At 33.8% G+C, this 24,597-nt stretch overlaps 4 protein-coding genes and 1 long non-coding RNA gene across 5 annotated transcripts; 4 read left to right on the forward strand and 1 right to left on the reverse strand.

Annotated features, from left to right (window-relative positions):
* Positions 1–1,620: 1,620 nt before the first annotated feature.
* Positions 1,621–2,928, forward strand: LOC112792325 (polygalacturonase inhibitor 2). The gene has a single exon (XM_025835517.3). The coding sequence runs from the start codon at positions 1,624–1,626 to the stop codon at positions 2,695–2,697; it is 1,074 nt and encodes a 357-aa protein (XP_025691302.2). The 5' UTR covers positions 1,621–1,623; the 3' UTR covers positions 2,698–2,928.
* A 3,449-nt stretch (positions 2,929–6,377) lies between these two features.
* LOC112792326 (polygalacturonase inhibitor 2) lies at positions 6,378–7,621 on the forward strand. The gene has a single exon (XM_025835518.3). It carries the CDS (start codon positions 6,435–6,437, stop codon positions 7,452–7,454), a length of 1,020 nt encoding a protein of 339 aa, XP_025691303.1. The 5' UTR covers positions 6,378–6,434; the 3' UTR covers positions 7,455–7,621.
* Positions 7,622–7,763: 142 nt separating this feature from the next.
* On the forward strand, positions 7,764–9,922 carry LOC140178037 (uncharacterized). Its single transcript, XR_011870081.1, has 2 exons — positions 7,764–8,410; positions 9,462–9,922. It is a non-coding gene; the product is annotated as an uncharacterized lncRNA (long non-coding RNA).
* Positions 9,923–10,854: 932 nt separating this feature from the next.
* Positions 10,855–13,179, reverse strand: LOC140177782 (uncharacterized). The gene is made up of 5 exons (XM_072210951.1): positions 13,174–13,179; positions 12,518–12,522; positions 12,012–12,372; positions 11,584–11,661; positions 10,855–11,099 (listed from the first exon to the last, which is right to left on the reverse strand). Exons 1-5 carry the CDS (start codon positions 13,177–13,179, stop codon positions 11,004–11,006), a joined length of 546 nt encoding a protein of 181 aa, XP_072067052.1. The 3' UTR covers positions 10,855–11,003.
* An 8,803-nt stretch (positions 13,180–21,982) lies between these two features.
* Positions 21,983–24,414, forward strand: LOC112792328 (polygalacturonase inhibitor 2). Its single transcript, XM_025835519.3, has one exon. The coding sequence runs from the start codon at positions 23,154–23,156 to the stop codon at positions 24,180–24,182; it is 1,029 nt and encodes a 342-aa protein (XP_025691304.1). The 5' UTR covers positions 21,983–23,153; the 3' UTR covers positions 24,183–24,414.
* The last annotated feature ends 183 nt before the right edge of the window (positions 24,415–24,597 follow it).

The raw sequence follows: 24,597 nt of genomic DNA on the forward strand, positions 1-24,597 counted from the left end.
TGTGCACAGGTATGGAGATGGATGGTGCTAGATATGAATGTGGGATTTTTTTCTGAATCATAAAGTGAAGAAATCGGATTTGTATTTTTAAATTTTTTTTTATTCTGAAAATAAAAATCGGATGGTCCGATTTTAATATTAAATTTTTTTAATTGTTTAAAATACAAATCAGACGGTCCGATTTGTGTAATGCAATTTTTTTTATTTTTTAAACACAAATTAAACGGTCTGATTTACTCTTGATACTACAACTGCGTAAAACACCCATATACTTTATAACTGTATCCTATACCATTTTTTCTTTCATATCTAAATTAAAAAGTGCTAGGGACACAAATTGCTGGCACTCTTAAAACATTACTATATATGGAAAAAAGATGACATCATTTATAACCAAAGATGACATCATTTATGACCACTTGAAAATAGTAGATGTCATAAGTTCAAACTCGAACGCAAATAAAAGGCTTGAAAGTGGAGATAATGTAAAAAGGGTCCCTGGGAGGAGGGGAATCGGCTAATATCTACGAAGACTAGTATAAACCAATTATTCGCATAGAGATAAAAAATGATTAGTTGCATGACCTTCTTACAAGTTACAACATATTTAATATGTATTTTATAAAATCTTTACAATAGTAGATTTCTTTTTAAAATAATAAAAACAAACGAGTTATAATCTAGTTGTCACAATTGCCAATTATTAGCCAGTGGTGAGAACAACAAACTATATGCATAATATGGACACAGTTGTCAAACGATTCTTAGCAGATATAGAAATGATCATCAAGCTTTTTGAACTGGAATATCCAACAATAAAAAAGATTTACATACATAGCAACATCATACGTATTTATAAATGGTCAATTTACTCTTTAAAAAATCACTTAATTTTTTAAATTAGTTTTAAAAAAAATTAATTAAATATATTTTTTAAAAATTTTAAATTAATCATATTAGTTTTTTTGTTACTTTATTTATTAATAATGTCAAAATTTGCTAATATAATATGTTACATAACACTCTAAGTCTTCAACATATATTTAAGAATTTTAATTGACTGTTAACATAATAAATTTATGAAATTAAATTAAATCAAAATTAGATTGAGAAAAAAAACTTAAAGTATTGGTTTTCTTCCATCTGGAATTGATTTGATTTAGTTTCTTAAACTAATCATGTTAATAGTCAATTAAAATTTTTAGGTGTGTATTGAGATGTCGCTTAACGTATCACATTAGTAAATTTTGATATTATTTACAAATAAAGTGATAGAAGAACTAACACGACTAAATTAAAATTTTTAAAAAATAAATTTAATTAAAAAAATCTTTTAAAAATTAATTTAAAACATAAATAATCTTTAAGAGACTAATTTCACTATTTAATATTAGTTAGATGGGTTGCATATAGCAATAAGTTATGGCAGGCCACCACTGAGCTCCCACTAGATAAGTAGATAGCTAGTTTCTTTGATGGCTTTTGTGAAGCGCAAACACGATTTGACCGTTTTGTCGATTATTGGGTCAAAAGACATGTGGTGTTATCCATAAAGAAAACGAATGCATGCAATGCATCTCCAATATAATAACAAATTTAAGAAACTATTTATAGAGGAGCATAATGCCTTCATTTCTCATCAAATACAATAAACTCGAATCAATCATAATAATGATGCATTCCTCAACCATATTCCAGATCTGCTTCCTCCTCCAACTAGTGCTAACACCACTCTCTGCTTCAACAACACAGCGATGCCACCCTGAAGACCAGAAGGCGCTTCTCCAAATCAAGAAGGACTTGAACAACCCAGCCGCCCTCTCCTCATGGCAGACCACCACCGACTGCTGCCGCCACTGGAAATGGGTGAGCTGCGACAGAGGCAAAACCCACCGTGTCAACTCTCTCAGCCTCGAAAACATAGACATGAACCCCCACCCTCTTCCCATGCCAGCTTCTGTCTCCGCCCTCCCTTACCTTACCATTCTCGGATTCGGCCCCGGCAACTTCACCGGCCCCATTCCAAGCTCCATCGTCAACCTCAAAAGCCTTCACACCCTCCAGATCACCAGCACCCTCCTCTCCGGCACCATCCCGGAGTTCCTGTCCCAAATCACCACCCTCACCGACTTAAGTCTCTCCTTCAACAATCTCTCCGGCGAGATCCCCGCCTCCTTGTCTCGCCTCTCCCACCTCCAATCCCTCGACTTACAGTCCAACAGCCTCAGCGGACCGATCCCGGACATATTCGACTCCTTCCCAAACTTCACCTTCGTGTATCTCAGCTCGAACCAACTCTCCGGGAAGATACCAAAGTCGATGGGGAATATAAACGTGACGTATTTGTACCTGGACAACAACAAGCTAGAGGGTGACGCTTCCATGCTCTTTGGGTCCAAGAAGGACACGTGGACGATAAACCTTGCAAATAATAAGAAGCTGGCCTTTGATCTGGGAAAAGTGGAGTTCTCGTATGAGCTTCAAATATTGAATCTGAGTCACAATGAAATCTACGGGAACATCCCGGAGGTACTAACGGCGGTGAGAGACTTGGTTTCGGTGGACCTGAGCTACAATAATCTGTGCGGTAAAATTCCAACCGGATTGTCCAGTATCGCCGGTGCATCTGCGTTTGCTCATAACAAATGCCTGTGTGGCTCTCCGCTTCCAAGCTGCAGTAGGCGCCGATCATTTTAGATCGATCCATGCAGCATCAACTGGAAGGGACTGCATAATTTAATGCTAATAATCTTATGGTATCCATTCCTTCTTTAATTTGCAAGGAAGCATTAGCATTAGACAGAAGGATTTGTTTTTTATTATTACATTTTGCATGCAATAAATAATTAATGTTATAATGAAGTCAAAATGATTCTGACTTTCATTTCTGATGTAATAAAAGCTTAAAAAAATTGTGTCTTTTGCTTATCTTATCCTTGTAATCTGTGTTCATCTTTTCTTTTCTATTTTTTTAAATGATATTTGATAAACATTTGTATTCATCTTTGATTTCCAAATTATATTACAGTACATTTTATACTTTAAGAAGCTTGCAAATCCTAAGCTAAAATTAAAATTAACAAAGAATGTTAGAAGCTAATTCTTTAATTAGTAAAAAAATAAAAAATTGACTAGTATATATTAATTTAATACAAATAAAATAAATATAAGAAAATATTGATCATTTAATTTTTTTAAAATGAAAAATGAGCTAGTTATCTATCGGTTTACAATAACCTTGTGCTTTATTTATTTTAAATTTAAGTATAACATAAGTTAATTAATTATATATTATTTATATAAAGAAATGAAGTAACTATTTGATGACAAAAGGGAAACATCTTTGTTCCTAGACACAAAATGTCAATATTGTTAAACCATATTTAAAAAGTATTTTTATTAAAAATAATTTTATATTTAAATAAAAACATATTAAGTACTCTTTTAGCAGACAATTCATTATTTTTTAACATTTTATTTTTTCTTAAAGCAACATATTACTTGGATAAAATAAAAGCAATTTTTATTTTTTTAAATAAAATAATAATTAAGTCATTGAAATTTTTGAATTTAAATTAATTAATCATTAAAAAAAATATCAATTTAATTTTTTATAACAATAAATAATAAATATAGTATATCTTTCTATTAATTTATCACGTAAAATTTATCATCATGTTTTTTATGTGCATTAATAGTAATAAAATAATAAGTTAAAATTCTGTACCGATTTTAATATTATATAATAATATCATATGTCTAAAATATCAGGCTATTTCTGTTCTATTTTCTTTCGTTGGTTTGATCAATATTTCTCTTCTATTATCTTTCATTATATTATAAAAGGTCTAATATGCCAATAAGCTTCAAGCACCGAAACACAATTCGCCTAACAATTAATAGAAAATATTCATCATTCGTTTCAATTTCGTAAGTGTTCAATCTTTGATGTATAATTATTTTTTTATATCCTTTGCTTTTTTTTTCTTTTCTTTTTTTTTTTCTATTTGCTTCTTCAATGTTTTTTTAAGATTTATTTCATACTTTTCTTCTATAGTTCATTTTCTAGCTATTTTTATTTATAACAATCTATGTAAAGAATAATTACATAATGGAAGTTGTTAAAAATATTATTAAATTAACATCTATAATTACATATATGTAACATTCATATTTGTATATATTACATATAATAATTCTCAATTCCATGCAACACATCTAGTATTAGATCTAATTATTATCCATTATTTTTTAATTGTTCTATATACCTTATTAGTTTATTCTAATATGATAAGAGATCAAAACAATTGGTAAAATTTGTTTTATATTTGTTTTATATTTTATTTTTATTTTTTATTTTATAATAATCTGTAAATAAAAATATGAATTATATAATAATTATTAAAATTCTCTAATTTAACTTTCATAATTTCATACATATAACATTTATAGTTTCAAACTCATAACATCCATAATAAAAAAATTGATGCTAATTTATTATTTTTGTTATTTATCAGTTATTCTTTTATTTTACATGTCATAAATCAACAATTTTAAATATTTTACATTTTAATATATAAAGACGGATCAAATTTAAGATATTTGAATTTTTGTTTTATAAAATGTATTGTGGTGATTTGAAATATTTGTTAGAGTTAATAATATAAAAATTTAATATTTTTGTTTAAAAGAAAGACTGTATAATTATTATAGATATAATAATAGGGGAGAGTTTTTTAGAATTTTATTCACAATAAATTTAAAATTAATTTTTTGTGTAATTAAATAAAATAATATAATTATAAAAAATTAATTATTTCAATTAAATGGAGTGATTTAGACTCTCTTGTAAGTGAAAGTGTTATTAAACATATATTATTTGTGATGTTTTGGCTACTTAGTATTATTAGAATTTTAGTTAAGAAATTAAATAAAAAAATCTTATTTAATGTTAAATTTAAGGTAAAAATTTATATATAATTATTTTTATGTAAAATTAATAGTTAAAAATTATTAATAATTTGACATATTTAAGTAAATTATTATCTAATAGTTATTAACAATTAATTTTATGTAAAGATAACTGCCGATAAATTTTGATTAAAATTTAAACGTCAAATATATAGAGTTGATCTAACCCTATATATTTAAATCCCTGATACTTGTTTAAACGGACTAGTGAACCAATTATTACATCAATCCAACTTATTAGGATGTATAGTATTATTTAATAAACTTTACTAGGTAGATAATGGTTTTTCTGAACAATGTAATAAACAATAAGTTATAAAATTGACCCAATAAAGTAAAAACGCACTACACCTCTAAATTATCCACTTAAATCTTAATATTAGAATAATTATCTATACACATAATGAATTAAACATCCGATATATCTATTGTTCGTATTATTTAATATTTTTATTATCTATTTATATTTTTTCTTATTTAACCTTAATATATATAGTATTGTTGACAAATTGATCAATTCCGGGCGGATTTAAAGGTGGATGGGATAACTTGAAAGCAAAAAGATCCGAAAGTGGAGAACGTATAAAAGAGGACCACAAGACCCAAACCATTGAATTTCAAAAGTTAAGGTCAAAACCAGAAGCCGTTTCTTCATAAATATTAAAATAAAAAAATTCGAATTTTAATTATAGGGTTTCAAAAAATTATGAAAAAATATACGATAAGAATATTAAATAATGTGAATAATTGATATGTTGAATAATTAATTCAATAAGTATACAGATGATTATGTTCATTATTTTTAATTAAATGGTTATTTTTTTATTCAATTTATTCATGCATAGTTAATAATGATTAGATGTTCAATTCACTAGATGTGCAGATGATTGTTTTAATATTAAGGTTTAAAAAATAATCTGTAGATAGAGTATTTTTTATTTTTATTGGATCAATTTTAAAATACATTATTCACATTATTTACAAAAATAATTATCTACCTAATAAAATCGAAAAAGTATTTATCGCTTTCAATTATTAAAGTAGTTGTCACATTTGTAAATCAATACTTACTTTTTAATTAAACTTAGTTTATTGAAGCAAGAAGTGCAGTATAATTTGTTTGATATGCAAACTATACATGGCAACTTGGTTCATATAATCATGGAATAATTGGGCAATTGTTTAATGCATGGGCGCCACCACTACTGTTCCACCAGTATTCATTTATGGCTTTTGTGAAGGACGCCACCCGGTTTGACTTTTTGGTCGCTGCTGAGACTAGGACAATACCATTACCAGTCCATGGTAATAAAATTGCCATGAGCTAGCCGTCTTCTGATAACGAATGAACGAATGAATGCATGCATGCATCTCCCATCCAAACCTCAACTATAAATAAGCCACTACGTTCCCCTCATTTTTCATCCCAACCCAAAATCAAAACTACTCTAACTACAATAATAATGCATTCCTCAACCCTATTCCAATTCTGCTTCCTCCTCCAACTAGTGGCAATAGCACTCTGTGCCACACAGCAATGCCACCCTGAAGACCAGAAGGCGCTTCTCCAAATCAAGAAGGACTTGAACAACCCAACCGCCCTCTCCTCATGGAAGACCACGGCCGACTGCTGCCGCCACTGGAAAGGCGTCAGCTGCGACAGAACCAAAACTCACCGCGTCAACTTCCTCAACCTCGACAACATAGACATGAAACCAGGTCACCCTCTCTCCATTCCTCCCTCCATCGCCACCCTCCCTTACCTTAACACTATCCAATTGGGCCCCGCCAACTTCACCGGCCCAATCCCACGCTCCCTCCTCAACCTCACCAACCTCAAAGACCTCTCCATCACCAGCACCCTCCTCTCCGGCACCATCCCGGAATTCCTGTCCCAAATCACCACCCTCACCGACTTAAGTCTCTCCTTCAACAATCTCTCCGGCGTGATCCCCGCCTCCTTGTCTCGCCTCTCCCACCTCCAATCCCTCGACTTACAGTCTAACAGCCTCAGCGGATCGATCCCGGACATATTCGACTCCTTCCCAAACTTCTCCTTCCTGTGGCTAAGCTCGAACCAGCTCTCCGGGAAGATACCAAAGTCGATGGGGAATATAAACGTGACGTATCTGTACCTGGACAACAACGAGCTGGAGGGTGACGCTTCCATGTTGTTCGGGTCCAAGAAAGACACGTGGACGATAAATCTTGCGCGGAATAAGCTGGCTTTTGATCTGGGAAAGGTGGAGTTCTCCAATAATCTTCAAATATTGGATCTGAGTCACAATGAAATTTATGGGAACATCCCTCAACAACTAACCACAGTGAGAGACTTGACTTCGATGGACCTGAGCTACAACAATCTGTGCGGTAAGATTCCAGGGGGAGGCGCCTTGTCTAATATCGTTGCATCTGCGTATGCTCACAACAAGTGCTTGTGTGGCTCCCCGCTTCCTAGCTGCACTAGGCGCAGATCTTTCTAGATGAACTAGATTAGTTATCTCAAGGGCATGGATAATCTACTACAGTAGTGCAATCTGCATTCATGTCCCACAACTCTTCCTTTTGTTGCATTTATATTACCGACGAATAAGATACCCTCTGTATTGCAATAATGTAATAATGTTGTAATGCATGTGTCTTTTTCTTATCTTGTTCTCTATTCATTTTTCACATCTCCAAATTATTTTACCACTTTTTATGCTTTATTACTGCCGATATAAACGATGGCAGCAGAAACTCGATGCTCGAATACCCAAGCTAATAATTCAAAAGAATCATTTTGTAACGGAGGATCGGACCCACAATTTTTTTTTTGTTATTGGATAAGATTTCACCTAGATAGCTAGCATTTCACTGCATAATAGGATGAAAAGATCATTTATACTATATAACATACAATAATGCTAGGAAATCAAGAGGGTCTCCAGCCAAAAACCTGTCAATTCCTGTTGGGCTAGGATCTAGAAGCCCAATTCACCTTAACAACATCCAAAATTAACCTAGGAAAACACAATTAACCTAACTAAACTCTCTTTTTTAATTTCACCGCTTCACCGTTTCACAACTCAGAAACCATCGACGGCAGTGCCATACTACCAGGTTCAGCTCGTGGCGTTATCCCCCGCCCCCGACGAACGCTGCTCTTCGGTCCACCACGTATGGGCCACATCCGACCTCCGTAGCTCGCTTTAGAACGCCGCAAAACTTCCTTCCCATCAACGTGGTCACTGCCGCGTTACTTGGAGTCAACACCATCTACGTCGCAGCGTCGTCGTGCCACCCAGTTGCAAGGAACAAGGAGGTTCTCTTTCACATCAAGAGTGCGCTGCTGCTGCATGTCGGTGATGGCGGCACCCTTGAAGCCTCTCTGCCTTGTATTGTCCCGATAGGACGTCCCCTGCCCCAGCTTCGAAACATCGCTTGACGGAACTAATTGGTAAGTGTTTAATAATTGGAGTTGATTGATATAGGGTCTGAGTACCGTGGTTTACAAGTTGTTGGATGTTGCCGTTGATTTGGTTATAAACATAGATTTGTTAGATGTTGTTGTTGATTGAATATGACGGTTTTGTTAAAGAATTTGGTTATGGTGTTTTATTTTGCTAGATGATTCTTTTCTACTATAGCTGGGAAATAATTGAATACTAATTATATACATTAGTGGATTTTGTCCAACAGTTGATTTTTAAAACAAGGTGCCCTTGATCTGTTGCTGAAACTTAGCATCATACATAAACATAGATTTCCTTTCATACTTCATATGCACTTCCAACTTCTTGTTGAAACTTAACATCATCCCACCTGCATATGTGTTTTCTATGTTGCATGTGTTTTTTCCCAAATTATTATTCCCAAATTATTATTTATTCATGTGCACAGCAGTTCAAAAAAATAAAAGGAAAAGGGAGAATTTGCCAGCACGAATTTTAAAAAATTATAACCAGCAAATTCAATTTAAATTTATAAGATTTTAATTAGATGCATTGTATCATTGTGGCCACAAGCATAGGAAAAAACTATTCATTAGTTGTACACGAGCCAGAATTTATGAAAAAGTATATTTCTTTATCGGGACAGTTACCAAAGCATAGAAAAGGAAAGTTGAGTTGAGATCTCTATAATCTATTGAATATGACTCGTATCATTAATTATTAGTTCAATTAGCTTTAGTGGATTAGACTTTGTAAGTAAGGTTACTGATTCAAGAAACACGCTATTGGTAGCTATTGGTAGGTATGAGATGAGGAGATGAGTTTTAACTCGATCTAGTGGTAGCTATGAGATTATTATCTAATTGAGTAACTGTATGGTTCTTTTACTATAGCTATTGGTAACTGGAGGGTTCTTAATTGATTTTATGAATGTACATATTCAATAGGGTGTGTTTTACGGCAGATTAAATTTTGATGAATTGGCGGATGTTGTTCTCTAAATTGCTTAATTTTGGTGAGTTTATGTAATTAGAACTTGAATGTTGCTGAAAGTAGGAAAAAGGAAATTGCAATTGTTAGAGTTCGATGTTGCTGTTTGCAATTGGTAGGAATTGAAAGCTGCTTTACTTTCGGCGTCAGACGACCATCTTGTACGTCACAAGAAGTCCAGAAACAAACTTAAGGAAGTGAGAACCCCCTTAACAGCACCGAGCATGAAGACCATGATGCAGCGTGTGGGGTTACCTATGAAAAAGCCAAGCAAAGGGACAAGACAACAGAAGATGAAAGATATCTAGAAAAATAATGATTTTGTATCCGTTTGAGACACTTGTGATACTTCTTTAAAAGTATTTACTTTTTTAGGCCATACACAATGTATTTTTGTGCAGATAGCTGGTTGTTTTTGGCAACATCCACGTAGATGTTGCTTCTATTATGCAGCAGGATGTTCCTTTACCCGACTAAATAGATGTTTTTGAATATATGTTCCGAGTTTATATATGTTAATTAGTAGATGATGCCTTTATTTCTTTAGGTAGTGAATGTCTTTTCTGTTTCTCAATATTTCTCGGCAAGTTTCTTGGTGTTTGTACATTGCTTTTTTGCCAAGATATAAGTGGATTTTCGTTCTGTTAATCAGGAGCATCTTCTATTTTCAGACTAAATGAAAGTTTCTTTATATATTTTACTAGTATTCTTGTATTGCAGTTGTGGATGTATCTAGTTCTTTAAGCATTGTATGGTCTATTTATGTAATAAACCTACTTGACAGGTTTCTTTGTTTGTTAATGCCAATATCTATATAGATGTTGCTTTTGTTAGGAATTAGAATGTTCCTTTACCTTACTAAATGGATGTTTCTACATATATGTTCCGAGTTTTTCTGTTTTAAATAGTAGGGATGCTTCTATTTTCTTTAGGAAGTAAATGTCTTTTCTGTTCTCTAATATTCTTCGGCAGGTTTATTGGTGTTTGTACCTTGTTTTTTTAATCAAAATATAAGTAGTTTTTTGTTCTGCAGCAGCATCTTTTGTCTTTAGACTAAATGGAGGTTACTTCATATATTATCCTAGTTTTCTTGTGTTGCAGTTGTGGATGACTGTATTTATTTAAGAATTGCATGACATTTTTTTTTTTAATTCTACTCGGCATGTTTTTCCGTGTAGACACCTGATTATTTTTGCAAAGATTCAAGTGGATGTTATTTCTGTCAAGCATTCAGATGTTTTTCTTCTATACTAAATGGATATTACTTTAACAGAAGCCATGTGAATGACAAATCAAAAAAGCTTATCCTACATAATTAACAATAAATTTGTCATCATGCCAAGATGAAATGAAAGGAATCATAATATTCATTCAACTTATTCATACAATTTGCAACACTGTATAATCAGGAATTCATCATAACAAAAAATAATACAAGAATCCTATATTTTGTTAGAGGGGTGAGGCTCATCGTTTAAAAAATTGTTATATCATTACTATACAACTAGCTAAACAAAGAACAACTTTCTATCTGTTACACTTGGATCGCATCTTTTTCACTTCATCTGGTTCATCAACTGCTTCAAATTTCTCGTCTATCAGTTCAAATTAATCAATCATCTTCAAGTAGACTTTCTGTTTTTCAATGTAATCTTGAAGCTCAGAATGCTTGGACGTATCTTCTGATGATGTAATACATTGCTTCTGCAAAAAGCAAAAATGAAGAATAAATAGAGCTGTTGTGATTTCTTAACAACTCAGCTTCTTTAATTTGTTGATCTTCCTCTTATTAAATTAAAAAACATAAGTATAGCTTGAATGTAATTAACCAAGTTGCCTACTTACTATAACACATGCAAGGCACCATATCTCAGAGAAACCAGAAGCAATACCAATCAAGATCAACCATTTTTCTATAGAAAAACATTGATAATGAATGAGTTGATTGTTTGCCAAATTTATTCTTTCGAATATCTTCATAGGTTCAGAATCTCCTACACAATACATATATCACAGACCAACAAACTATTTAATAATTTCCATACAAGCTACAAGCACCTCAACCAAAATGTATAAGATGGAGAACATAATTGAATTAGTAGAAAAATCCATATAGAATAAAGAGAAATATCCAGCTAAAAGCAAATGAAACATCCACCAAAATAAAAATAGCCCGTATAGAACTTACCATCCTTTCTAAGATGACCAAATCTGCATCACTGGCAAGGTAAGCAAGATCTTGTGACACTCTTGTAAGATCAATAACCTACAATCCGTTGATCGAAGGAAGAGACAACAATAAAATCATTACAAAAATTTGATGTTCTCATACATCCAATTAAAATACTATAATTTTCAAAACTAAACAACATTGTTTATTTTTTTTACAAGTAAATCATTGCTGGAGTTAGCAATTAAAAGATTTGGAATTTTAGGTACTACATGATGTTACTGTGTGAAATTTTCAAGGATGATGGCATACCTAAATCTTCATCAGCAACAACAGTAGAATACAAAAATATCAAAATTAATAACAAAAAATTGAATTTTAAATTAAACTGCAAAAGAAAGAAAGAAATCAGAAAAGAAAAACTAAAAGAATATGAATTGGTTCACCGGAAAAAAAGGAGAAAGGATTAAGAAGGTAGAAACGAGAGGGAGAAGAAGGACGTTGAGGTGGTCGACGTTGCTTCGAATCGCGGGGGAGAGGGGCTGCGGTGGTCGGGCGGCGCTACTACGACTCACGAGGGAGAGGTCGATGCGGTGGTCGGCGGCACTACTGCCAACGCGAGAGAGAGTGGCTGCGGTGGTCGTCTTTGTTGCTGCAAATCCTAGAGTGGAGGGGCTACGGCGTTCACACGAGAGCTCCCTCCAGCGGCGACGTGCGTGGCGCAATCTGATAGTGGTGAGGCGGCGTTCTGAGTGACAACAGGTCCAAGTGAAAAGAGGGGTAGTTACTGAGAATGTGTTTTGATCTCTAAAAGAAAAGTTACTTTTTTTAACCTAGTTACCCAAGACTTAATTAATGCTAATTATTTAAATTTTGATTTTTTTTAAATATAAAAATTAATTATTAGATAATATTGTTTAAGTTGGCTGATTCAAATCTTGGTTCCATATACTTTTCCTATAACATATATAAATGAAAAATGCTAAATTACCATAAACTCAGTTTCTTTAATTTAGTAATTTAATAATATTTTTAATTAATATTTTTAAATATTAATAATTAATTAATAACAAAAAAATTAATAAATTTTATGATTTTTTATTTTTTTTTATATAAATATATGAGAAAAATTCAAAATCAATAATTTTTATTTATATTAATTTATAATTACAGTTATTACATACATTTTATTAGTATATTTAAACTTTTTTTAACATCAACTTATAAAAATACATTAATTGACTAAATCTTGGTCAATAAGAGAAAATTAATAAGAACATTTACAAAGTTTCATGAAAAGAAAAGTTCAAATTTTTTTAATGACATAACTTTTACTTAAAAACATAAAAACTATTTTATATTGAATAAAGTATTCTTTAATAATTAAACCACCCCTTTTTTTATAAGGTAATATTTAAATTAGAGAAAGTCTAGAGAGTCAGCACTTTTGTTAAAATCTGGCCAGCACTTAAATATCAAAAGAAAAATGATTAATCCTACACTATTAGATGTCATCTCAAACCATTAAAAATATTGATGATGGCTAATTCACTACAAAAAATTTGGGTAAAAACGGCGGTTTTTTTGGGTAATTACGGCGGTTTGAACCGCCATTATTACCAAGTACGGCGGTTTCAAAAAACGCCGTAATTCAGAGCGCCATTTTGGTTATTACGGCGGTTTTTTAAAAACCGCCACAATTTTCTAGGGTTAAAACGGCGGTTTTCTTTTGGGTTAAAACGGCGGTTCAAACCGCCGTTATTTCCAAGTTAAAACGGCGGTTTTTTACTGGTTTAAAATGGCGGTTCAAACCGCCGTTATTTCCCGTTTAAAAAGGCGGTTTTTTTACTAGGTTAAAATGACGGTTCAAACCGCCGTTATTTCCAGGTTAAAACGGCGGTTTAAGAGTTGGTTAAAACGGCAATTTAAACCGCCATTATTACCCTCACAGAATAGCATTTTAGTCGGTTAAAATGGCATTTTTGAACTGCCGTTTTTACCCTAATAATGACATTTCAATCGGTTAAAACGGCATTTTTGAACCGCCGTTTTTGCCCTTACAGAATAATTTTTGATTGGTTAAAATGTCATTTTTGAGCCGCTGTTTTAACCCTAACAGTGACACTTTTTTATCGTTTAAAAATACAATTTTTATCCTCATTTTTATCGTGTTAAACAAATAATATTTATTATTAGAAATCAATACTCATAAACAAAATATTAAATAACTTATAAAAAAAGTATTAAACATAATATATTATCTTAGTATTAAAAATCAAAAGTAATAGCCCTATATAAATAAAGTATCCAACATAACATAGTTTTTTAATTATAAATGTCTTAACATGTAGCTCTTAATATATAAAATCTCCATCATAGCTTTTGGTGCACTTTGTCATGATAATCTCTATCCTCGCTCCAATCCTTCTTTTGTCTTGATTATTTGCTTCTAGAGTGCTTATTTTCACACCAAACTTTTGCCTGAAAAAAAATCATGTTCATTTTAATTAATTTTCGTTTCACAGCTTGGTTTATTATTATTATTATTATTATTATTATTATTATTATTATTATTATTATTATTATATATTGGAACCTGTTCCATTTTGTTATATATATATATATATAAGCTAAGATCTATATTATTAGAACATTGTAGTATATATATATATATATATATATATATATATATATATATATATATATATATATATATATATATATACCACATGAGATAACTCCAATTCCATAACCAGTGAAAAATCTTCCCAAGTCAAGTATGAAAGAGTCCTGCATTATATTATCAATAGTACAATAGTATAAGTGATATTTTTAATTTATAGATATCAATAATAATATTGTATTTCATTATATTTCTTTATTATTTCTCAAGATTATCAATTATTATATTCCATATTACAAACCTAGCAAGAAAAAACACTTGCCTTATCAAGATCAGGAGGAAAAGGTACTTTTCCAAGTGTACTTATAGATTTCGTCATTTCCACCAGATGCTTCGATTCCTTAACCCTATGCTTCGATTCCATATTATAAACCTAGCAAGAAAAAACACTTATAACAAGCTGCATAATCAGCAGCAAAACATTAAAATAATCAATCCATACAATCGAAATTTAATTCATCTAAAAGGGAGATATATGCAATTCAGTTTTTGATCAAATATTTTGATCAACCTTTGGTATAAGTAGAACGAAGAAAAAAGTATGCAACATAGCATGACTTTTGCTTGATGGTTATAACAAATATCAGACAGAGTCAGAAAGGCTAGATCAAAGAATTATAGGATTGTCTAGGCACTATTTAATTTTTCAAGCTAAAGTTACATTATAATTCATCTTCCAAGCTTACTCCTTGTATTAGTTCCATTTAATGAACTCCAAAAAGTATAAAATTATAGAAAAAGACGAAGGACTTCATCAATCTGCTAGGTAACAGATAATGTACAGACCACAATAAGCAAAATCAATAAATTTCTTTTGATACAGCGAAGCCAAGTTTTATTCAATAATTACCTTAATGAAGTTAATGAAGGTATTCAACACGGCCATTGACCTCTCAACCTTATTATATGAAGCACTGCCAACTACTGTTTTATTGCTTTATCATCTGCAGTATTGACAGAGGATTATAAATTGTAAAAACAGTGACAAATGCAACACCATCCTCCAAAGCTGATCTTCTGTTAGAACCGTGTGTTCTGTTAAGAGCCTTTGTTCCTGTAAATTGTTAACATGTAAAAGACAACATAAGAATTATGAACATCTGAAGTAATGTAACCAAGTTAATAAATGACATGAAGGTAGTGAATATAATCTTGACTTGTAAGCATGCAAAAATCAGCAAAAGGAAATTGTAAATATCAATATATCATTACATATATCATTAAACCATAAAAAGTGATTATTACCCACCAGAAAATAGATGAGTAAGCAATAAAATTAGAGGAAGACCAAAAAGAAAACGGTGCCATCCCCTCATCCTTTTCACGACCGATAGATGTAGAATACAATTTTAAGGGAAACAGAAACAAGGAAGAAACTAAGATAGGTCCTGCAACACTTGCGTCTCAGCTGCATAAATGATAAAAAAAGAATACAAGTTCTTAGAAATATATTCTTCTGTCAAAAGTGATGTATAGTTGTTCATTTTGATAGAGAAACAAGTTAAGTGAGGCTGTGGTCCCCTAGTTGAGAATTTAGTATATACTCTTGTTGGGAAGAGGTTTCTTTATTGATACATAGACTCCATCATCTGGCTTGACAACTCTGCAATCATATATTACCAAAAAGAATGAAATGCATGCTTGCAAGGACTTCCAGTTGTTTGAAGAGGAACTTTCAGTTCTAATGCATGATAAGTTGATTCTTTCTAACTTGCTTGTTGGTTGTATCAATTCAATGTAAATACAAAATTCCAAAGTTTAAGTGTCTAATGGATCTAACTTGGGAGAAACCAAGAGATGCCAAGAGAGTTAATGGTTAGTAGGCCACAGGGAAGACAAATTTAAGGTCTTTATAGTTATTATTCCTATTCCTATAATGGTAAGAACATCTACATAGACCATTTTATAATTGTCTTTGTCATTGAGATTGTACCTTGAGAAAGTTTAAATCATCCTAGAACATACATCAAATGAAATAGTTTTGCATGAAGCATTGATAAAAAAGGTATTTTGCACACGTGTTGCTCTTCTGGATCATTCTACGAAAAAGACTTTACCTCATGTGGAATTCCAGCTTCTTTCAATTGCTCTGACAAAGAATCGCTCTGCTCCACACTGGTGGTGCCAACAAGTACTGGACGACCAGTTTTATGCATTCTAGAGATTTCTACTACAACTGCTCGCCATTTCCCACTAGTTGCCCTAAAAACTACATCAGATTCATCCTGAGAAGAAAATAAAGGCTCATTAGACATGATAAAACTCTTCAATTTTTTTATCAAGAAATATATTGCTAACATGAAGAGAAGAATGGAAGTACATGGGAGGGTAAGTGATACTCCTTACAAAAGGGGAAAACAAGCATACTATCAAATAAACAGTTGAGAGGACAAGATACTCCTTAAATAAGCAAAAAGCAAGCAAACAAAAAATACTATCAATGAAGCATAACTTGATTAAAAAGGGGAATGAATCTCACATGGTAGCGGCTAAATCAACATGTATATGATATGTATATTTTAAAGTTTGCATTTAACCTTGTTCAGCATTTTCTGCTTACCTGCTAAGCTGTTCTACAACTTCAAATTTCAGTAAGTTTACATTCATCAACCTAGTTTAGTTTATTATTCATTAAGTTATACGTAAGTTACCATCAAGAATCCTAACACTTTAATGTTACAAATGGATGAAAACCTTAAGGTCTTATATAGATCTAAGAGAAATACCAGACCTAAGAGGAAACTAACAGCCAAAACAAAATTCAAACACCAACAGCAACATAAATGAGACCTTATACTAAAAAAATCAATAAATCAATCACTGTCGACAGAAATAAATTCAAAAACTAAGAAGAAAATAATATCAGAAACAAAAAATAAAATCCCTAACAAAAACGGAACATAAATGAGACCTTTGGAAGAGTGAGGGACAGCGGCAAAGGCACCAAGCAGAGAAATGGAGGAACATCAGCGGCGGCAGAGCAGCGTAACAAAAATTGCTGTTGATCTTGCTGCGCAAATGGCGGAATCGACTTCTCCACTCGCGATGAATCCTCGCAAACAGCCTTAAAAGAGAGACTTATCACAGAGGAAGGAAATTAAAGGAAAGGAAAGGAAGGAAAGAAGGAAGGAAAGGAAGCTGACCTAGATCGTTGCAGAGGAAGGAAAGGAAGGTGTTGATGATTTTGGTGGAGAAGACACATAGGTCGATAAGGAGAGGAAGCTGGAGGAGACGTCACCGGAGGAGATCGCCGCTGTAGGAGATGTCGCCGAAGGAGATCGACGCCGGATGAGATGTCACCGGAGAAGATCGTCGGAGAACGCAAGAAGATCGAAGATCGTTGCACAGGCCAGGAGCAACAGCGTCACGCGCGTGGTGTTTCGACTTTCATGTTTCAACCAAGGGTTTCTGAAATGTAGGATTACTAATTCTGCTTTTATACTACGTGATAACTGCGGTTTAAAACCGCCATAATTACAAAAAACGCCACAAATCCAAAAATCAATTACGGCAGTAGCAGAAAACGCCGGAATATCGAAATATTATGGCGGTTCTTGAAAGCTGCCATAATATAAATGTCATTTTAACTTCTTTTTTTTGTAGTGATATTGATGGCTAAACATCACAAATTTTACTGGTCTTAGCACTTCTCTTTAAAATATACAACTATATATAGCCATCAATATTTAAGTATGAGAAATTTTTTGAACCAATAATTTTTAAAATTTTGTTATTATTTAATTAGCACAAATATTAAATTATTTTTAATAAATAAATTTTATTAATTTATGTGTACAAATTATAAAAAATATAAATATAAATTATATTAATTTATGTATAAAAATTCTAGTAAATATAAGTACAAATAATATTTTTTTTGTAAAAATTCGTGCAAGAAAAAAAATCGCCCAAAAGGATTTTAAAATGCGCTCTACTAGGATTAGCTCGAGTAATCCTAATTTCACAAAATATAGTGTCAACCGATCAACAATTTATCAGGTGTCAACTAGATCCAATATTGCAGTGAATGTTGCAACTTAGAGAGAAGAACAACAAAAAAATACGAAGGAAGGGGAGGATGTAGTGAGGGTGCATGGGGAAAGAAGATATTCAATCTGGTGTTGAGAGATGTTCCAGGAGTCTCCTTAGAAGGTTACCTGCTGATCGATTTTTCTCTGAAGATACTCTAGAGGCAGCAATGTAGGCAATATGGAGACAATCAGCAGGGTTAAGGGTCACGGACCATGGAAAAAACTTCTTTCAATTTTATTTTGATGAGGAGATGGATATGGTAATAAGGATTGAAAGAGAAGTTCCATGGCTCTTCAAAAATTATATCCTAAATTTGTGAAGGTGGAAGGAAGATATGCTAATGGATGATGCAGAATTTTCTCAAGTATATATATGGGTCCAACGGAGATTTCTGGAACATCATAAAACTTAAGAGATTGACCGGAAGATAGGAGAAAATATGGGAGAGATTCTAGACGTGGATATTTTTCAAGTGAGAGAAAAGAAAAATAGAATAATAATCAAGGCTCAAATTAATCTTGATATCCCCCAACCCATGAGCAAAATTACTAAAGTGGCTGGCCCTAACAAGAAGATAATCGAGATAACACTTAAGTATGAATGCATTGGTATATTTTGTAACTATTATGGACACTTAAGCCACGAAACAAGAGGCTGTCAAAAATAGTTAAAGGACTCTTTGAAAAGAGAGGTGGATGAGGAAGGATGGAGAGAGTGACTAAAGTCAGAACAGGGTGGATGGCAGGAGCAGAACTCAAACGATGCCATTATTCCTAATTCTGTTGTGGAAAATCAAAGATGGATAAAAGATAAAAAGACAATACCAGTGAGTTTGCTTAAAGGTATGACCAGCTTATCCATGGAGGAGAAAAATCAGAAAAAAATAGGAAGGAATTGATAATTAACTCTCCCAATAAGAAGGAACTGCTACTGAATCTTGATGATGAGAGTAGTAAAACCAATGACCCTATTGGGAGTTCTCAATAATATTCAAGGGAGTAATGAATGCTTTGTATTTAAAGAAGGCAGCAGCTACGAAAAACAGAACAGACAAAGAAAACCCAAACTGAAACAATTAGCCGCGAGAAAAATTATTGACATTATAGGAAGAAAAAGAAGATCTCAGGAGAAGAAGGATAATATAGGGCAGAAAAGGGTTTGTTAGGAGATAAATGCTGGTGTTAACGACAGAGAGGGTGCCATCCTTCAAAGAGCACCCGAAGAGTCATGAAGATGATAATGTAATACTGTCGGAATTTGGAAAAATTTCTGACAGTTTACAACATCATAGGAATTATAAAATTCCATTCTCCCAAAATATTATTTCTCTGTGAAACTAAATTAATACTTTGACAATAGAGAGGGTGATTATAAGAGCTGGTTTTTAGTTGCTATTTTATGTTGAGCCGGTTGGTCTTGCGAGAGCTTAAAAAGAAGAGGTGAAACTGCGGATTTTAGCACATGATTCATTCTTTATACCTTTCACTTGGGAGAATCAGCAGAATATGAATGTTTGGGATGTCATAGCAGTGTATTTACACACGAATGAGACAGCTAGGGCAGAATAATTTGCTAAGATCTTATGAATTAGAGAGTCAACAGGAAAAATCTAGTAGTGACGTGGGATACTTTAATGCAATTAAAGGTCACCATGAGAAGGAGAGAGGAAGGATGAAATCAGTCTCATCTATTCAGAGCTTTACTGACTTTATTAATGAAAGTGATTTGGTGGATCTGGAGTATGAAGAAAAGAGATTTACATGGTGCAACAGACACTTTGAAAGGAATTTCATTCAGGAAATTAAAGGTTGGATAGAGCTTTAGCATCTGAGAGCTGAAGGATAACATATCCAAATGGTTTTGTTGCTCATTTAGATGATACCAGATCAGGATGCTGCCCATTATCAATTAGCTCAGAGAGAGAAAGTCGAAGAACTAAAAGATTCAGGTTCCAATAGCATTGGTGTTTAGAGAGGAGGTTTCTATAATTGTTAAACAAGTTTGGGACCTAAATTAAAAATTGCAGGCATAAGCTGGTCGATTGGCAAAAATCAGCGGCTCCTAATTAAAAAATTCAAATTCAAATCTTGCAAGTAAGGTTGGATAATGAGAAGGCAAAAGGAGTGGTGGCGGATAGCACTACCGTCCGAATTTTGGAGGCTGAATTAGAGAAAAACTTGGAACAAGAGGAGTGTTTTTTGAAGGAAAAATCCGGGGTACATTGGCTAAATTGGGGTGATAAAAATACAAAAATTTTTCATTCTAAATTTCAGTCAAGATTTCGCAGAAACAAAATTCAAGAACTGGTAGACGATGAATTTGGAGTCGGACCATGTTGGTATTGCGGCAGCTGCGCAAGATTATTTTGTTAAGTTTTTTACAACATCTAACCCGATGGATCCAACTGAAGTTCTTTAGAAAATAGGCACTAAAATTGATGACACTACCAACCGTTTTTTTACAAATTCAGTGACAGAGAAGGAGATTAAGTCAGCAACTTTCTCTATCAATCCTTTCTCAGTCTCCGAAGATGGTGGTTTTATGGCTAAGTTTTTTCAGTTCTATTAAGAGTTAATTAAAAAAGATGTGATATGTGCAGCCAAAAGCTTCTTTTTCAGAGGTAAAATATTAAAAGCTTTCAATCATATAAATATTTGTCTTATTCCAAAAATTAGAAATACTAACTCTATGAAACAGGTCAGACCAATTAGGCTGAGTAGTGTTTTCTTTAAAATACTCTCAAAAATCTTAGTACACAAATTACAAAATGTCATGAATAAGATTATTAGTGACACTCAGGGAGATTAATTAGTAACAATATTCTAATTGCTCACGGATTCATGCACTTCCTGAAGAATAAGATCTATGGAGATTATAAATTAGCATTAAAGCTGGATATGAATAAAACATATGACAGAGTTGAGTAGAGTTTCGTATGGGCTATTTTGAACAAAATAGGTTTTTACAAGAAGTGGATTGATTGGATCAGAAAGTGTGTGGAGATGGTTTCTTACTCCGTTACTATGGAAGGTCAACCTCATGGTTTCTTCAAACCATGCAGAGACTTACGTTAAGGTGATCTCTTCTTTTCTTATCTATTTTTGTTTTGTGCAGAGGGTCTATTCCGTCTGCTCCATAGTCCATAGAGAAAAATGGAGGCTAAAAATCTCTGGTTTGAGGCTGAATCCTAGATACCCTAAGATCAGTTATTTATTCTTTGCGGATGATTTTATTTTGTTTAATAAAGCTACTACTAGAGATTGCAAAAATTTGCTTAAGGTACTACGCACTTATGAAGAAGTTAGTGGACTGGTAGTGAATTTCGACAAGTCCTCTATTTTTTCAGCAAGAATACTCTTTTTATTGTTCGGGATCAATTGGCTGGTCTACTCTCAGTTCCACATATAGGCTGCCAAAACAAGTACCTTGGCCTCCTAGCTGTGATCAACCGATCCAAGAAAGAAACCTTTAACTACATGAAAGATAAGGTTGCGCAGAAACTCTAGCATTGAAAGAGGAGTCTTCTTTTTACTAGTGGTAGATAAGTTCTAATTAAAATAGTTGTTACGGCGATTCCAATCTATACACCAAGTTGTTTTAAGCTATTGAAAGACTCTCTTAAAGGAGATTCAAAAAACAACTATTTCACTAATTGGGGTTACCGTCGAATTTTTTTTACGGTAAATAATGCGCCAATTTATTTTTTTCTCTTCAAATATTATTGACGAATTTATCGTCGGAAACTAAAATCCGTTGGTAATTGCTTAACCTTACGAACTCAATATCGTTATCAACGCTAAATCTGACTGTACTTATCGCTTTTCTTGTAGTGTGTCCTCACGGCAGCGCCACTATCTTCTTCAAGGTGATATTGGAACCGATGTTCCTCTTTTCCGACGTCGATCAACATCTCTAAATCGCCAATCAACATTTTCAAATTGCTTCTAACCGACGCAGTCAGTGTTGGCTAGTTACAACCGATGCTTCTCCGATGTTGTTCTTCTTTTTCGCAGATTAGTTTTTTGACGGTATCCTATAAATCGAGCTCCATCACAACGAATCTATTTGTTGCCGCTGCTCGTGTTGTATCGTCTATTAGGGATCGCCGATCATCATCATCTCTGAATTGCTTTCCACCGAAGCGAGCAGCCACTGCTGATCCCTTAGCAAGTGGTGATTCCTTCCTTTTGCTCCACTGCGATGGATTTGGTTTATTTTTCACTACTCAACCGCAACAAAAAATTGTTTTTTGGTCTTGTTTTTAAGTATTGCTATTGTGGTAAGAGAAGGAAAGTTATCGTACTTTACTAAGGCTAAATCACATATTAATATTATTATTTAAGACTTCTTTTAAAAATATTATTGCTACATGTCACCAAATTATTAGTCGATCAATTTTTGGCCTTCCTTAGCCACCAAATTCTTGGCCATTATCCTAATTAATTATATGATTTTATGTTTAAACACAATCAATCATATGAATTAACTCTTACGTAGGTTCATGATTATAAAAACAGTTAGGAAAATGATGATGACGACTTATTGAGGGACAGATCAGACTGGTACAATTTCAACCACTTGGAACGGGCCATAGCCGCAACATCCATCTATTCCACAGAGACGGCTATATATCAATAACTAGCTCATTTATTGTAAAGCATTTTCATATTCATTCATTTTAACATCTTTGAATCTCAATTTGCCGTGATCCCTATTTTCAATTAATACCTAATAAAATCTTATTTCATCTTTAAATTAAGTTGACTGTTTATTTTTAACCAAAAAAATGAAAAAACAAGCCAATCAACAATCTATATAAAGGGACAGTATCTCATGCATTCTACTCAACCCAAACAAAAACAAAACAAGTCGAATGCACATTAACATGAACATGGGAATCACCATGAAGCAGCTACTAGTCTTAGCCATAACCACATGTGTGCTCACATTTCCGGCGCTCGCCGCCGATAAATGCAACCCTCAAGACAAGGCGGCCCTCCTCCGGATCAAGAGCCAACTAGGCAACCCCTCAGATCTCTCCACCTGGAACGCCTCCACTGACTGCTGTGGTGGCTGGAAGGGTGTCTCCTGCGACACCGACACCCAAACCTACCGCGTCAACAATCTGGACCTCACCGGCATCACCCTTCAAAAGGCCACACCCATCCCTCCCTCCATCGGAGACCTCCCGTCCCTCAACTTCCTCACCCTCTCCCAAATCACCAACCTCGCCGGCACCATCCCCAATACCCTCACAAAACTCACCAAGCTCCGCTACCTCTACATAAGCCACACCAGCGTCTCCGGCACCATCCCTGATTTCCTCTCCTCCATTAAAACCCTCGTCACCCTCGACTTCTCCTACAACAAGCTCTCCGGCGCTCTCCCAGCTTCACTCTCTTCACTCCCCAACCTCGTCGGGATCACGTTCGACGGGAACTCTCTCTCCGGACAGATCCCGTCGTCGTACGGGTCGTTCTCGAGTCAGTTCACTTCGATGACGCTGTCTCAGAACAAACTCTCCGGAGTGATTCCGACGTCACTTTCGAATCTGAACCTGGCGATCGTGGACCTGTCAGGGAACTCTCTGGTGGGTGACGCTTCGGTGCTGTTCGGTGCGAAGAAGAACACGCAGAAGATCGCGCTGGCGAAGAACGGGTTCGCTTTCGATATTGGAAAGGTAGGGTTTTCTTCGAACTTGAACACGCTTGATCTGAGGAACAACGGCATCTCCGGGACACTGCCACAGAGCTTGACTCAGCTCAAGTTCTTGAAGAGGTTCAACGTGAGTTACAACAGTCTTTGCGGTCAGATACCTCAGGGCGGGAACTTGCAGAGATTCGATGCTTATGCGTATGCTGGTAACAAGTGCCTGTGCGGCTCTCCTCTTCCCAGCTGCTAAAAAACTGAATGGATTCTTCATCTCTCGCTCTCTGCTCAATGTTCAGTTAGTTTATGTTGTTCTGCCGACATTGGGCTGCTGGATGAAGTATTTGTCGTACTTTATAGTTCCACGTCCTTTTCATGCCAAATAAATTAATAAATAATAAATAAATCATCTGTGCTTGACATAGTGGAATAGTATTTGTATTCAAGATTTGAGACATTAAATAATACCCATTTTAGTATATAAATTAGATAAAGTGTGATCTACGTTTATGATGCAACATGATAGACTAAGCCATAACAAATGCATGGTAATTTATATAGCAAAAAAAGTACATATTATCGCTTTAGGTAATTGATACGATAATTTATATATGTTACTCTTGATTCTGCAGCAAATCCCGGATAAATATTATGGAAAGAATGTGTGT

Source organism: Arachis hypogaea, chromosome 13 (genome assembly GCF_003086295.3).
Source record: "Arachis hypogaea cultivar Tifrunner chromosome 13, arahy.Tifrunner.gnm2.J5K5, whole genome shotgun sequence".
NCBI classification, from domain to species: domain Eukaryota; kingdom Viridiplantae; phylum Streptophyta; class Magnoliopsida; order Fabales; family Fabaceae; genus Arachis; species Arachis hypogaea.